General features: G+C 35.3%; 1 protein-coding gene across 8 annotated transcripts in view; it reads right to left on the bottom strand.

Annotated features, from left to right (window-relative positions):
- STAG2 (STAG2 cohesin complex component) overlaps positions 1 to 17,000 on the bottom strand; it is a 72,772-nt gene that overhangs the window by 13,771 nt on the left and 42,001 nt on the right. For all 8 annotated transcript variants that reach the window (XM_077786528.2, XM_077786533.2, XM_077786532.2 and 5 more), the window contains exons 6-22: positions 15,739 to 15,815; positions 14,017 to 14,221; positions 11,642 to 11,793; positions 10,396 to 10,469; positions 10,154 to 10,277; positions 9,089 to 9,187; positions 8,915 to 8,994; positions 8,265 to 8,372; positions 7,269 to 7,380; positions 6,654 to 6,771; positions 5,833 to 5,936; positions 4,886 to 4,978; positions 4,597 to 4,686; positions 3,294 to 3,497; positions 1,729 to 1,799; positions 1,287 to 1,374; positions 1,104 to 1,184 (exon numbers count right to left, since the gene is read on the bottom strand). In XM_077786528.2, coding sequence (XP_077642654.1) covers positions 1,104 to 1,184; positions 1,287 to 1,374; positions 1,729 to 1,799; positions 3,294 to 3,497; positions 4,597 to 4,686; positions 4,886 to 4,978; positions 5,833 to 5,936; positions 6,654 to 6,771; positions 7,269 to 7,380; positions 8,265 to 8,372; positions 8,915 to 8,994; positions 9,089 to 9,187; positions 10,154 to 10,277; positions 10,396 to 10,469; positions 11,642 to 11,793; positions 14,017 to 14,221; positions 15,739 to 15,815 — 1,880 coding nt within the window. The remainder of the gene's footprint in view (positions 1 to 1,103; positions 1,185 to 1,286; positions 1,375 to 1,728; positions 1,800 to 3,293; positions 3,498 to 4,596; positions 4,687 to 4,885; positions 4,979 to 5,832; positions 5,937 to 6,653; positions 6,772 to 7,268; positions 7,381 to 8,264; positions 8,373 to 8,914; positions 8,995 to 9,088; positions 9,188 to 10,153; positions 10,278 to 10,395; positions 10,470 to 11,641; positions 11,794 to 14,016; positions 14,222 to 15,738; positions 15,816 to 17,000) is intronic.

Here is a 17,000-nt window from a genome sequence, read left to right as displayed (position 1 = left end):
ATTAATTACTCATACACTATTAATGTGATGAGTTCCCACTGTTTTCTCCCTAGTAAATTGTGACAGTCATATACAACTTTTTTTTTTTTGTATTAACTACAGCCATGACAATCAAAGTGTTTAAAAAACCTGAAGAATTTAATTGTCTCCACTCTGATATAAAGAAAGGTGTGTTAACAGAAACTCCAATAATGAAGTGCAACTCCAGCACAGAATTCCAGTAAAAAAGCACTCTAATTACAGGAACTGCAGAAAAAGTATGTTTGATTACAGGGATTACATTTTTTTAATTTTAGCTAGAGAAATCATTAAAATATTTCAGCACTTACAAACTCCATTCTAAACTAGTTAGGCCTTTGAAAAAAGCCTTTTTATATTTGGCAGTTCACACAGTGAACCACCTAATCAACATCTTCAAGCAATGCTGGATACAGGAAACCTTAATCCTTTCTCTAAGATTTTTCAAGAAGTAAAATTGGAAAAATGACATTTGCCAGAGCTTTGCCCTTCAAGATTACTATACACAGAACCAGAACTGGGCCTCTCATCATTCCCTGAAAAGATAGGAAATTTAACTTAATCTTTTCACATCTTTATTTAACAATAGATTTAAAAGACCGAGGAAGGGTAAAGTAGGATGGTGACATACTGAGCAATAAGAATAATATGATAGTACAAATTCTTAGATCTCACCAACTTGTCACTGATACTTCAAGCTTTCCAAACAAATCCAAACCCACTACCTGAGAGGAGTAAGACTGACTATTCTGTGTTTGGTAAGTTCCATTCTACCCCTTTGTGGCATTATTACTGTGGCTGATAGGTATCATGTTTATTTACTATTACTTTAAAATTCAGTCAAATTAAACATAATACTGACATTCAAATAATAAAAACAATTGAAGAAAGGACTAGGTTTGTAAAAGTAAAGAATGTGACTACTAAAACTATTAATTCAGAAGAACTTATTAAAAAAGCAGGATTAGGTAGGTATCAATATAAAGAAAATTCCTAGTTTTAATAATTGCATCACAATTCCCACTTGATGACACTGCAGCTATGTACAAATGTTTATTTACTAATACAGGTGGACCAGGGCATACCTTTGTGGAACTGCTTTCAGTAACTTTCGCTAGCTGCCAAAGGATTACATAATGAGTACACTGCAGTGCATGAATAACAATCTGAAATCAAAAGGAAAAAAAGCATTAGATGACAAAGACCAATAAAAGACAGCAACAAAAGCTATTTGTTGTTGTGCCTAAAGAACACACTAAACTACAGACCTGTTCTGGCATGTCTCCATTTTCAATGCCAGTTTTCAATAGCTTGTAGTTGCAGCCAAACAAGTCCCATCTTGATAGGTCATGAGCACTGGAAGCATTAGAAATGAAGCACAAAGTATTATTTAACTAATACTTTTTCTGCAGTTTGAGGTTAACAAGTACTAAAAGCTTAACTGGTCAAAAATAATTAACCGAGTAATTAATTAATTAGATTTTTTAAAATAGTGTGGAAAAAACCCAGCCACTGTAAACCTCCCCACCCAAACCAACACACACACAAAAAGTAATTTAAAAAACCCAAAACAATCCCATGAAGTGGCATTAAAAAGTAAGATGCATCATATTAAAAACAAACAACCCGCTCACCACAAACCCCAATACTGAATTAAAAACAACTCCCCTCACCACAAACCCTGACAGACGCATGCAAAAGCCAACTTACTTGTGAAAAGCAGTGATTCTCTTCAGTGTTGACAAGACTTGATATGCATCATCTTCATCAGGCTCCTCCCCCTATTTAATAATCATACAGTGAGATATCTCAAGCAGTGCAGTCTAAGTGAACTGGGGAACTTTGTAAAACCAAATACACACACCCCCAAACTGGGGGGCAGGAGAGGTATGGACCTGATGCTAAGTGATTTATCATGTCACACATGCTCTCAGAAGAGTTAGAGAGATAGGGCAGCCAGCAGCTCATATCTAGAGATGGAGTCAATGATGTTAAATGTCTTTTCCAACCTAGGCAATTCTAGGATTCTATAAAATAGCAGCTGAAGAAGAGAGAGGGGGAGGGGGTGGGGAGGAAGGAGAAGGGAGAAAAAGTCTAGGCTAGCAAAATACAATGTATAATGTAGGTGCTCCTATTTTCTCTGAAGAATCCAGCAGAGGCCACTGTCAGACAAAAGACACTGGACTAGATGGGCCACAGGTACTTCAGTCCCACTTTAATCACAGAAAAGTCTTTGACTGAGGTAAGGGAACTGTTTTGTTCTAATCTTCCCATAAATTCTGACAAACTCGCATTTAGTGAAAAAAAAGAGTAAAAATGGAAGGGTCAAAAAAGTATCTCTTTGTACATAAGATAAACTATCTGAGGTCAAGAAACTCCTCCTTAGTCTAGCAGAGATAATACAAGTTTTACTATTCTGTAGTTGCACAACCTATGAAAGAACTAAGGATTTCAACACTTCCACCAGAGTATTTGCCATTTTCTTTCAAGCCAACTTCTGACATCTCATTTCCTTGCTTTACCTCTCATTCTTTCTTTTCATCACAAAGGGAAACAAATGGGCACATTTCTTGTTTAGGATTTCTAGAATGGAGTTCTAGTTCAGAACAAAAAGCAAGAGAAAAAGGAGAGTTTGATAAACTACATGCATCTAAGAAATGTTAAGAATGAAGCTGTCAAAAAGACACTTCCCATGCTCCTCACACAGATGAAAAGGAGAAACAAATTTTGTCTGAATGTCAGAGATCCCACATAGTGAAGTTAAATATCAGAAGATTCTCACTTCTCAGATCAACACAGTGTGGGAACAAAGTTATTTTTGATCTACTAACTGCATCTGCTTGCATTCAGGAAGGGAGGGGGAGTGTTTTCTAGAGATTTTGATATTTAACAACAGCAACGTGCAACCACAGGCAAGACTAGCTATAGTAGTACATCTGAGGAGAATCCTTGGGGAATTACAATATTACAACTCTCAAAAATGAAAGCCTCAAAAGCTAAGAGTAAAAAGTTTATGTATTTAATTGTTTCTCTGAAACTTATCTCAAATTCCTATAGGACTCTTGTCAAAAGGAGACCAAAATTAAAGACTCACTAAAAAAACAGTCTGTTCACACTATCACAGCAGCGATACTGTTGTATTATTGCACTTGACTTAAGAGTTTTGAAAACCAGAGGGAAGCTCCCATCCCTAGCTCTGACTTGCAGAGAAAGACAGAAAAAATACTGAAAATATTTACAAGGGCAGGAAAAGGTGATCTTGCACATTAAAATACCTCTTGCAGGAAGTCCTCAAGAAGTCGATTAAACTTGTCTGCCAATTCATCTATTAACTGACTTCTTGCAATGTCAACCCTGTTAAAGATTGTGAATTCTTCATTACAGAGAGCATGGTAGGTTTTTGAACAGGCTTCCAAAACATCTATATCTGTGTGCTTCTCCACAATATCCCGAATTTGTCGCAGTAAGGCATCCAAATGCTACAAGGAAGAAGAGTCAAAGAAGAAAATATGCATTTTTATTTTCATATATATACATATATATATATATATATATATATATATACACACATGCAAATATACACATATATTTTTTATAAATCTTTAAGATTTTTAAAAGATAAATTCTGTTTATTACTTTTGTAACTATGATACAGAACACAAACACCTTCTAGAAAATCAGCGAAGCTTCTGAGAAATAAAGTCTATTTATCAAAAATTAAGTTGGAGCTTGTCAAAGACCAAATCACAGAAGTGATTAAAAAAGTGATTTGCTATTATTGGTACGGTCTTATCTAACACTTGAATTTGCAATGACAACTGAACAACATAGAAGTATTTACGTCCCACTCACAAACCTTTATGCATGTTTATGTGTGCCTTAAAAGCTGTATAACTGAAGTTTTAGTTTCCTAACACTCTATTGTCCACCAACTAAAGCCACCTTCAGCTCTTCTTATACTCCTCCCCCTCAACCTGAGATGCTCACTGCTGCTCAATCACTGCTGGCTGTGCCGCCAACTACACATTTCATCACTTTTTGGCTCTAATGATTTCCAGCTACCTCCTTTCACAATGCAATAGGACATCTGAGAAGGAGACAATAGAGATGAGAATAGCTTCAACTGCATCATCATAGCAGATAAAATGAGAGCAGTAACTACATCATTTGTGATCTGCTATCCTGCCTCTTTTTCATTCAGTAATGATGGAGGTTTTCTAGTTTCAGTGACAGAAAAAGAGAACTTATTGAGCTGCTTCTACAAGCTTTATCTGTCAGACAACTATCACAAACATGACTGTAACCCAGTAATAAAGGTTCTCAATTTCAGTTCATTTAACTGGAAAATGTTCTGTTAAAACTGGCCAGACAGGCCTTAGAAAACTCGTGTTTTCAGTATCTCTAAGAAGAGGACCCAGCCACAACTCTGAAATCAAAGTTGCACCATTAGTAAGGGTTACAATAAATAAAATCTCATTTACACAAAAAAACACTCCTAAAATGGTAATGAAAATTCCAATGATGAAGTCTAAATTCTGAGGCTTTTCCTTTTATCTTAATGTGTGGATGTTACCATACCTTTTCTAATCGCCCTGTTGTATAAATTTCCAAATCAAAGTACTGTGGCAACTGCAGTAAGTTGGTGACTTTTTCTGCATCTACAGAATACTGTAAAATTGGCAAGGAAAAAAGTTTAGTTAGAAGAAATCCTGGACAACATAACATAATTCATTTTAGAACAAGTAAATATAAATAAAGATTAGTAAGAAAAAATTAAAACTTGTGGCAAGCTGCATCATTAATTACAGAAATATACTTGTAAACATTTCAACAAGCTTCCATCAGTGAGAAATGGAATTAAACCTACCTTTGCTAGCAACTGAGGAAGTGCCACCGCAAAAAGCTCAGTGATTTTTGTCCTGTCATCCAATTGGGTCTTCTTTTCCTTTGCTGTCAGCACCTAAAATATTGGTATTGTGAGAATTTTATAGCTAAAAGTTCTGGTGCAAAGTTTTATTATAATTAATGAAAATATTATTAGATACATGGAGCTCTAAAATCACTGTAACGTATCAATGTAAAGCAGGAAGAAAGTGTGTAATTAAAAAAAAGGGGGAAAAAACCAACATTTGGCATTCAAAAAATGCAATTCAAAGTCAGTCCTAACACTATTAAGATTATCTTGGAAACAGAAGTGATAACCTTTCCTGCAACAAAATACAAAATATCATTACTGGAATGACAACGTAAGAATGGGAATCCCTTCGGCTTAGAATTTTTAACAATATTTACTCAATTGATTTGTCAATCCTATGTTCATACAAGCTTTCAACCAGTTCTTAACTGGGTTTCTTACCAAAATATGCACCAGTTTTGAGAGAAGATTTCTTAATGTCTCCACAAAAGAGGCTGCCTAAACTCCATACAATCACAGAAGAGCCAACTGGTGGATTGCCCTTCTTTCAAAAGACTATGTGGTGTATTTTCCTTTCCCTCATTTTGCTCTTTCATACTGAAAAGTTTTAGCTTTTCCCAATCATTGATTCTAGTCTTCCCTTCAAACTAATACTGTTTTCAGAATCAATTTTTATTATCTTTAGTAATACAAACAAATTCAATAGTTTGAACAGTACTAAGCACGTGCCCAAGTCCAGAAAAAGCAAACTAGCCAAGGTAGTCAGACGTGGACACCAAAGCTAAATCTCCCATCTCAGTCCCTTCAGCAGCAACAGCCTACAGTCTCTTCCTTCTTCCCACAGTGGCCCCACAGAGCCATTCCCACATCTCTAGATGAGTAGGTTTTTTGCTTCCTACCCTTTTCCCCGTTCCTCTTCCCACAGGAGGATGACATTCAGCCGCCTGCCGAATTGTACAAAGCATGATTTCTATCAGGGCGCTTTCCTGTCTGTCTGTTAAAGCTGAAATTTAAGAAAGAGATGTTAACACACAACTTACTTTTCATTTTCCACAAGCATTAAGATATGTTGGGGTTGTTGTTTGGGTTTTGGGTTTTTTTGCTTTTTTGTTTAAGGCAAGAAGACAGACATGTAGACCAACAGCTCATTTCCAGAGATGAAGGTGACAGAGGGGATAGAGAAAGTAAGTACCTTATAAAATGAAAACAGAAAATACTGAAAAACTGAGGGAATAGCACTGGATAGGTCACAGGACAGGATGGAACAAACACTAAGTTTTATAATTATATTACTTCCTTTCTATTTTTCAGAGGTCCATTTACTAGGACCTATGAATTACAGAACTATACCAGGGGTTTTGTTTGGGTCTACTCTCATCAAAGAAGTAATGATATTTTTTCATATGGTAGTTGTAACAATAAATTAACCAGTTTCACAAGCAAGTTAGTTTCTCTATGTCAAAAGTGCAGCCTGAACTTGTGGAATGCCAAAGCAACACTGCAGGCTAATTCCTTCTCTTTTCTTCTAACCATTGCTCTTGTGTAACACTTCCATACCAGGTGGTGATCTCTTTCTACACTTCCTCAAGTTTCATAAATGGTATTAGTGACTTCTTATAGTCATGGAAACACAGAAAATATATGTAAACATATTTTTTCCTTATTTCAAGCCTAACAAAAACTGCACAGCAATATAAACAAAGATCTACAAAAATCTTACGTTCTTCTCCATTGAGAGGCTCCTCCAGCAGAAGACTGTTCATACATTCCCAGTCCTTCAAGAGGTCTGTTGCACAGTCCCACATGCTGTCCACAAGATAAGCAGCATGTTCGTGCAACTAAAATAAGAACAGATTAAGTATTTTATCAGTAGCTAATCAGAAGATTATTAAAGAACTATAATACAGAGTATTTTTTGCACTTGGCTCCTGCCCAGGGAAAAAATACAAAGCAAGTTTTGCAAGCTCTCTGGTTAAACAGAAGATTTTCTTCCACAATTAACTTAAAAAGATTAATCCAGACCAACAGCTACAGGGAGTAGTGCTACAAGATCTGTCAGAACTTGGGGGATAGGTGGGATGGGATTGTGGGGTTTCTTTTGCCTTTTTTTCTCTCCTCTTTTAAATCAAATCACAATTTCTCTACACAACAATACAAAACAGTATTTGGACCCCAAGATTGCTCAAACAACAGAAAACCAGGACAGATTCATGGTTATTAACCAATCAGTGGGGAAAAGAAAAACAACAACAAAATAACTGACAAAAATTAGAACCACAACAACAAAAAACCGCACACACCACAAAAACAAGGACATCCCTGAAACCCAACTTACTTCACTTTCCAAGAAGAAAAACACTAATGTCTTCACAAGATTAGCATTTGGACTTTGTCTTCCCCTCCTTTTCAGTATTCCATCATCTTCAGCATCTCTGCGGCTGAAAAGCCTAAAAGAAAAATTATTTCTTGACAAGTTTCTTCTTCATTACATTCACCACAGTCAATTCACATCAAGATATTGGGTTTTTACACACTAAATACCTTGTTGCTTCACTCCATATTTTACTTTGAAAGGCAGTAATTTGGGACAAGTATCATTTGAACAATTTCATATATGCATTTTATATATGCTGAATTGATATGCCACTGACTGTTTCCAGTGGGATGTATGATTATAACAAAAAGCTTTACAGACATCAGTGATAATTGCAGGTGCTTGAGGTCTATGCTCCTCCTCAGCGAGTGATATTTTCTAAACCTCCCTACAGGACACTTCAAAGCAGCTGAGAAATACTGGATGGAGGTCTGAAAAGTATTAACTAGAAACTCTTATTTACTTCTCCTACACACCTGACATTCTGGATTTTTAGTGGATTTTTTAAATGAAAAATATTTTATGAAATGGTCATATGGGACAATGGGGAGGAGGCGGGCACAGGGGAGGAACTACAAATGGGAAAACACTCATGATGTAAGCCCAAGTTTTAGGCCCCAAACTACATAAGCATTTTAAGGCATTTCACAGGAAGAATGGGAAAGAAGACATAGGAACATTTTTATTATATTCCCCGAAGCTACAAGCTTTCAGAGTGCAGCCTTCCAAACTTCTGTTTCCCATTCAGAAAACTAGAGCAGTTGAGAAAATACAGAAATGTTACATTGTCTCTTCTTTCTTAATCACTTTGATTAATCTTTCTTAATCACTTTCTTAATCACTTTGATTAATCTTTTCCTTTTCCTGATTACATCTAGTAAGAATCATCGTATTAATGCCCACAAATGCACAAATATCTACAGGATCAAGAAGTTAACTGTAATTTATCCATCTTACTTTTTATAAAGAAATTCCCCTGCGGCAACTGCTACTGGCCGATGAGCTGAATAAACCAGGTGGTAGACATTTTCACAGTCTTCTGCAGTCAGAACTTCTTCACTACTCCTAGGGGTAGGGATGGGAAGAAGGAAAGAAAGAAATAAAGAAAGAAAGAAAAAACCAAAAAGCCTGAGTCAACAAAGTATGAACTCTAATGAGGGAGATGGAAATGAATGAGAACCTAAACCTTTTCCTTCAATTTATCATCCTAAAACTCCAGATTCTTAGTTCTAAAGTCTTCCTGAAGAAAATAAACTGATGAAGTATGAAGTATTGCTACAAGGTTATGCTCAAGAGTTGAACTACTGTGTAATGTTCAATATACTCTGTGTTCTTAATTTCAAACATTCTATGATAGTTTTTAACTGTGAGGCTGAATTCAAAGTTCCTAGCCCTTACCCCTACTGAACTGTGGGAGATAAGCAGTAACACTGTTCTAGACATATTACTTTTGGAATTCCATTTTGTTTGGGTGTAAGATGCATAGACATTTCTATAGCCTGCAGATTATCTGAAGTGTCATGCTGCTGGCTTCACCCACAAGGATGAGAAACACTTAAGTTTTGGTATTTTTTGTATGTTAGGTAAAGAAATATACGTGTACTTACTGTAAAACAAGAGTGAGTAATTTTATTGCTTGGACTGCAACATCATATTCTTTGTCAAGAGTCATAGACACAATTCTATCCTAAGAACACAAGAAAAATATTTTTGAAGAGGAAAGAAGTGTAATGCAACTTTAAAAAAAATCATATATACTCAAAGTAAGAAGTAACACTAACCTTGAACCGACTGGTGAAGAGTTCCAATTTGGAATTAAGCTCCTTATTATAGTAAAGCCCTTGCAAAGCAGTTAGGCATTTGAGTCTTACTTCTCCTTGCTAAAATAAAATTAAGAACTGAATTAAAAGTCAAGTATAGGATACAGATCTGACCTTCATGTCATACAAGTCAAGTTTCTTTTAAAGTCAGAATTAATTCAAAACCAAAGATGAAATGCTGTCACAATACACTACCAATAATCATGTTAACAACCTAAGAATATAACCTTGTTTCTAACATGGCAGTGAAGCAACAAAAACAAACAAACCCCCCCCCCCCCCCCCCCCCCGCCAAGGTCTTACTGCAGTAACCATCTCCATAAATCAAAATACACCTGTTTCATTCTTTCTAAACACTCAAGATACTTCTATCATTGATGACCATCCCTTGTTCAGTCAAAATTACTAAGTAGATAAAAAGATAAATACTCCTCTTGAAATACAAGATCTGTTTCAGCAGAGAACATGCTCTAAGGTACAGATGAACTCACCCCACTGCCAGAGGTTATTGGGTTTTTACACCAAGCCCATGAACAGCACAGCAAAATTGAGCATCCCTCATTTCTTTCATTTAAAATTCAACAGCTTGAAGTTTCTGATCCAAGAACCGAGGCAATGAGGTGGCTCAATAATGAGTCAGGGAGTGTTTGTAAACTAGACTGACCCCTTCAAGCAGAGAAATCTCTACATGGTAGTTGGTAAGTAACAGCTTGAGGCACTAAGCAGCACAAAAGGGGGCTTTTCCCATACTTTTTACAGCTAGATGAGAATGCTGTAAATATATATATGTATGTATGTATGTATATATATATTTTTATATTTCTATAAATATAAATGACCATTTGCCTATAAATGTTTCTTTAAAAAATATATACGTACGCTCTACGAACATTCAAGTCTGAGTGATAAGGAAAGCAGTAACCAATTCAAACAGTTAAGAGATCCAAACCTAGTCTGGAAAGATGAGTAATCAAAACCAAGGAGTTCTGCTTCTTGGTTCTGCTCCTTTTGCTCAGTGCAGTTTACCTTGTCATGCATAGTCCACCCCACATATTTTAAGTAGCTGTCATTGAGGAAGGCGTCACTGTACATTTTCATCCATATTCCAATCTCCTCAATGCAGATGGCTCTTATTTCAGCAATTGCATCTCTGTGGAGGGAAGTGGGGCAGCAAGTTCAAACAGACGAATAATTAGAAATAAATAATCTGCCCCCAGCTTGCAGAATAAAGTAATGATGCTATACATCTCTTACTGAGAGAAACTTACCGGTATCTATGCACAAAAACACCTTTAAATATTGCATTCATCATGTTTTCTATTTCATCCTGATTTTCTTGAAGCTGAAAGAACATAGAGAGTACAAAAACAGTGAGCAGCACTTTTACAGTCAGATCAGATGGTGCTGATGCTAGACAAATTGTGACCATTAAATCCTTTCACAGATTCAGAAATATTCACAGATCTGTTTCACAGTACAATATTCTATTATTTAAGAAATTGTACCTACCACAGCATACAAATTTTAGTAATTCTGACCACTGGAAAACTGGGTTTCTGAAAGGTCCTTCTTCATTAATTTTTAAGAAAACCTGTTTTAATTTTCTAGTAACATTATTGCTTTTTTACCTATCTATGTATTACTCACACTAGGACTGGCCCTGCACACACATCTAACAAAACTACATTGAACGGGTTAAGAGATCAGTCTTGAACTGCAAGACCTTTTGGAGATGATCAGAAGACAAACTTTAGTTTGCCTGAACTGTCAGGGGAAAAAACCATGTAACAGGTAACAGCATGAACACTGAAGAGCAAAGGTGAAATGTTTCCCTTGATTGTGAAGAAGTTATTCCTGATGTCTAAAAAACAAAAACCTAAAAGAAAACAAACACCACCACCCAAAAAAGACCAAAAAACCAAACCACCAATTGCCCCAACAGTAAAAACTGAAACCTGATTGAATTTGGGTTTTTAACAAGACAACATCGTCAGCAATGAATCAGCAAGTCTCTTTTACACAAAAGAAAGAGAACAGAAGTAAACTGCATTTTCAACTTTGATAGTGCTTTCTGTACATGAAAAAAGCCTTATCTAAAGCCTTTAAATACATTTTCTGCTGAGATCATTATTGACATTACAAGAGCAGTATTTTGCTTCAAGATCATTGAGATCTTCTCTAGAAGCCAAAATCTGTCAATGTGTGGCAATTTTTCTTGCATTTTTGAGCTCAATGTAGCAAACTCATCAAGAAATACAACAAAAATGTATCTATTACTGATTGCAGTCTTGTTAACTTCATTGCAATACTACTATTTTTAAGACTCTACATTTACTTCTTTTTACAGAAAAACCAGACAGTAAGAAGCACCTTGCAAGGTTTTTTCAAGCATTAAACATGAACAATCTGAAGAGCTAGAGAGATGGGTAACCAGCAAAACCAATTACAGAACAAGATTAATTATTAGTGGCCATTTATGAACACTTAAATTTATGAATACTTAGTTGCACTAACCTCCTTTCTCTTCTGTAGTAAGAGTTCCAGCCTATCATTAGCTCTTTTCCCAATTATTTTATTTCTTTCTGCTTCATACTGCCGCTGTGTGTTGTCCATGTTAATACTTAGATTTAATGCCACATTCACTAAAGCAGTCATCAGTTTCATGGCTACAAAAATAAGTGAAAAGAATAAGGTTTATTTAAAAGGTTACTTGATCTAAGAAAACTCAGAAGAACAATATTGACACCTCCTCTGGTCAGCTGTTTCTGTATCTATGAAAATACATTTACTGTAATTTTTTCATACATAAACTTTTGCAATGTTTTACCAAGCACTGCATCGTTATTTATCAAGACAATAGATGCAGCATTGCTGTTCTGTTCTTTTTTGTCACTTCTTTAATGCCATAAGCATTGTTTCCATTATACATACATTATTATTATTGAAGTGAGATATAGGGTCTGTTTTCTCCCCAAAATGAAGGTAGAATGTAAGATTAACAAACTTAGACCAAGAAATACTAGAGGAACTGCTATCGGAGTCAGTTAGATTCATATCAGTCTTAAATATACAAGAAGTTTCTTTCTTCAAAAGGAAATGTCTTAAGACAACCAACACCACCATACCACACCAGTCTTTTTCCCTCAATTTAATTTTAAAAAGGTGCAGGTTTTTCAAAGACTCATTTATCAGCAGAAGCAGACAAAGCACATTAGCCAACTACAAGACAGAAAATACAAAACCAAAAGATAAAACACATTTATGTGCGATTCTTGTGTCCTTTTATTTTTAGATCAATACTTCTAAAAAGAGTGCAAATACCCCTTTTTCAAAAATTAGAAGGTGATCAATTGTGTACTTGCTTGCCTTGTGAGCTTCTGAAACAAGGCATAAAAGGTCTTGCACTGGCAGAACAGACACAATATTCTTGTGCATGTATCACCAGCATAAAGCTAATGAGCAAGGCTTAAAGACATGCAGTTATATTGAAATACCATCTCACACTGTGATCTCCAAGATCAAAGAGCAAGTCCGAGTTAATCACAGAAGCTGAAATTACCAGAAGTACCAGTAAATATGGATACAAGGATTTTGCTGACACTCTTTTCCATATAAAATACCATCTTTAACAATACAAACAGTAAAACTCAGATGGAACACACAAAGCCAACAGAATTGGCTGCTGATGTGAACAAACGAAAACACATGGCTTATAAAAAAAATTTTTCTTTGACAGAAACCAACATCCAACAGGGAAATTTCTGCAACTTTTATTCAGGCACAACTCCAATAAAAAAAAAATCCAAAGGTAATAACTTGCTTTTTAAGATCTAGAATTTGTATTAAGTCATATAGTACAATAGTCAGAACTGATGACACAGCAGAATCTGTAAAGTCTCCTAACTAAAAAGTTTTGTTCCTCTCTCCTTAAGAAATGCTCTGGCTGGTAGAAGTCACACAGCAGCAGCCCCATGTGCAGCGTGCTGATGTAAATTCAAGAAGCTATCAAGGATACAGAAGGACTGACATGACAGGACTGAAGCCAGCTGTGTATCAGCCAGGTCAATGGAAGCTAACAGTAATTACTTCCAGTGTGGCAAAACCTCAGTTTCACACACAGCCTAAATTTACTCATGCAAAGTAAAATTGTTACCATAACCTCAGATAAGCTGACAGTCACACGATGCCATTCACAATCCTTCCTCAGTAATCAGTGCAAGTTTAGTACTCCCTTACCCAGGAAGCTCATCCTTTTTCCACACAAATACATACTTCTTTGAAACACTTTATACTTAACTCATAAAGGATCTCTATACAGTTTAACATATTGGGAAAAAAATTATGTGAAAAGGTCAATTACATAAAACAAAGAAATTTAGAGACTGTATTACTGATGAAAAAATTATTTTAAATTATTTCTAATGTGAAGACTAGAAATGCTACTTTACATAGGCGCCATGACTTCAATATAGCACAATTTACGTCTGTAGTAAAAATTGCGTCCAACATAAACTACAACTTCTATTTGACTTAATGCAGAGCATGAACAGGTTCGACTGCATTTAAAAGACATCTACACATTTATTTAAGACCAAAGACAATCTAGCAGAATCTACTGAAAAGTTTCCTTCTATTTACTTTTCTATTAAAGGTAACAAAAATTAAATACCAGAGAGTTAGAATGCTTTAAAATGGTGCTGTGTTTTTCAGTAACAAAATTCCAAGGTAAAAAGCAGTCCCAAAGCAAGCTATACAAGATGAAAACTGTATCACAAAATAGAACACAAGCTGAATGTTGAATATTATGAAATTCAACCAGAGTAATTCCGTCCCGTACAACACAAAGCGTTAAATGTAAACAATACCCAAACAAATATAAATTCACTGACCTGCCAGTGTGCTAGTGTGCCGAAAGGCTCTGACTTGTGAGTCTGACAGCCCCGTAAGCAGGGAAATGACAGTATCCATCATATATTCATCATATATGATGCTATATTGACATTGTCGGACGAGTACTCCAATGAACTCACAAAAACTGGATTTGAACTTTTTCCATTGGGGGCCAGCCATAGTTAGTGGATAATCTCCACTATCCTATTAAAACACAGAAAAGAAAACAGGAAATTCTTTCAAACACTTTAAAAGTTATTTCATTAACTAAAGATTAAGATGTTTTTAAAACCAAAGTCTCAGAGACCTTAAAAATGATACATCAGAAGAACATTATTCCATAAATATGAATATACTTTGCAGCTGAGGCTTGTTATAACACGATAACAATATTCAAACTACTAGCTCCTCTTTCTTGTTTGACACAAAATAAAAGGAAAAAATTATTTGCCTTGCAAATCTGCTTTGTTACACTAGAACCATCACATGAACAGTGAGGTGACAAGTTTAGGAACAGGTCAGGATCGTAAGGAAGTTTACAGGAAATGCTAACGTATCAGACTGAAATTTAAAATTACCTACTGTAATAGGTCATAAAATTACCAACTACAACACCTCAAATATAACAAATGTGAGTCCTCTTCTGATAAGGGAGCCCTTTACAAATAATGGTAAAATAACAGTGAAAAATAAAGAATAATTTGTTTCAGTGCCAATGTGAACAGTTTCTTTAAGAGGCTGAACAACAATACAGGTTGAAAAATAAAGTATGTATCCATGAAAAGGAATTAAAAATCTGAGAGCTGCTCATTAGAATTCTATTACAAGAAAAAGTGAGCATGAGTTTTAAAAGAACCCATGTACAAACAGTCCCAGGTGTGGCTTTATAAATTTCACACAATATTGCCGAAGAGTAATCAAATATATTTATGCACTGAGGTAGATTTAAGGAACCCTAAAACCCTTTTAAAGAAAAGGATATTACACTTTGCCCTCAGTTAAAGTTATGGATTTTTTTTTAATTATTGGAGGGGTGGCAGTGGAGAGAACTACTGCTGTACTAGACAAATTTGGGGAGGAGGTTTTAAAGCTACATTTACGTAAAGAAACACCACTCAAACCCAGAAAAACCAAAAACAAGTGAAAGCCAAATGAAACCAACATAAAAACCCCAAAACAAAAACATAATTTAAACTTAAAAAAAAAAAAAGAACCTCACCACCCACCAAAAAAACCTCCCAATATATCTCATTTACCCCAACACTCTGTGGAACAGCAAGTGACAATTTAAAGGGAAAAGAACTATAATCCCCATGAAAGGAAAAGCAATTGGAAAATAATCAAATTTAAATCCCCGCAATTTGTAGACTAATGAATGCATAGAAATAAATTTAGCGACCATTTTAAGGCCTTATATAAACAGCAAGATAGGCAGGCATCCCCCATAGTGCTACCATAGTAGGAGTTCCCACTATTTAAAAACTGAAAGTCAATATTGATTTCTTAAACCATTAATAAAATAAGTTGCATCCATGCAGAGCTTTCCTTCCTAGTCTTTTAAGTTCAGTGAAATAAGAGTTTAATATTTTCATTCATAGAAGTCCTGTAATTTTTTTAACTCCGTATTCTTGAAATAAACGTCTAGCAACATGATCCAGCAAGATTACAACAGGTAAAAAGAAAATAAAAATTAATACATAATCAGCATTTCATTAAATTACCTCATCAAATTCTTCAGTCATTTTTCGGATTATTTCAGAATTCTGCATATGTCGGAACATCTCTGCTGTAACAACTCCTACAATTTAGATATTAGGTCATTAGCACTGTTAATATGAAAGCTGCAGATGGCAGATGACATGCCTCCTGCTACAATGTCAAAATAACCCATTTTCACCTAACCTACTGATTACACATATATATTTTTAATACATTTAACTTCTTTCTTCTAGCATTCACATGTAACAAGTACTTAACACCATTTATTTATGTGGGGTTTAGTCTTCTTAAGAAGTGTGTTTGTGTGCATGTACACACACAGCTAGAATTTATTCACTCACTCATAATCAGAAATCAAAGCTACTTGTGCCAGACCTCTGTACCAGCGAGCATTACACCATCTGAAGTGATCTTTTGGGACTCAAGATTCTAAATAGTGCAAGACAATTTTGAACAGCTGTATTGCTACTTATCTTCTGCACTACAATAAACACAGCACTTTCATGAAATTTCTGTTTGTCTTGGCCTCAAATTGTTAGATCTCCCAAAGTTTACTGCAAAATTCATGACAAGGATCATCACAGAAAGCATTAAAAGATTCTGCAGCTCAATCTTGTAATAAAAATCAAAAGGCCACTACTCTTGAAAGCACAGATAACCTCTGAAGAACACTGTTAGGTTTCTGGAGATTTACACGTGTTAAAAGTTTATCAGGACAGAGAAACACTTGAGCAGAACAAATTACATCCAGTCCTCCTCCATCAAGCATAGTGACACTGCAAGGCAAGTTACCTTCTCTTCAAAAGAAGCTGAGAGGTAAAAGGATGGAGGATGAAGAAATGAGGAAAGAAAAATCAGAAAATAAAGAAAAATAATAGGGAAACAGAACAATCTTACTGTAGACAGGCTACCATGAAGTTGTCCATAATATCTTTTGAAACAAGCATGTCTACAAAAGTTATGAAGCAATTTTAATAATAAAACATCAAATTAGAATTCTAAGACTGAATAAGCTGAACTATCAGTGATAGAAGAGACTATTTTCTGAAATAATAGCAGGAACAAAGGAAGAGGAAGCACATATTAACTACCAGTACTGATTTCTATCTGCTGTAAATAGAAAAGGTTTAATCAACACTTTAAACTACAGTATAAGATTTCTAAACCTCCTGCTCCCACCTTCAGAAATACTTGTTTAACTCCAAGAACCTGATAATGTAAACTAGCTCTGGGTATGAAGTAATCTTATAGTCTCAGTGGTATG

This window comes from Lonchura striata, chromosome 4A (genome assembly GCF_050655825.1).
Source record: "Lonchura striata isolate lonStrDom1 chromosome 4A, ASM5065582v1, whole genome shotgun sequence".
In the NCBI taxonomy this organism is placed as follows: Eukaryota; Metazoa; Chordata; class Aves; order Passeriformes; family Estrildidae; genus Lonchura; species Lonchura striata.
The sequence above is the reverse complement of the archived record's forward strand: the minus strand, read 5'-3'. Positions and strand labels throughout refer to the sequence as shown.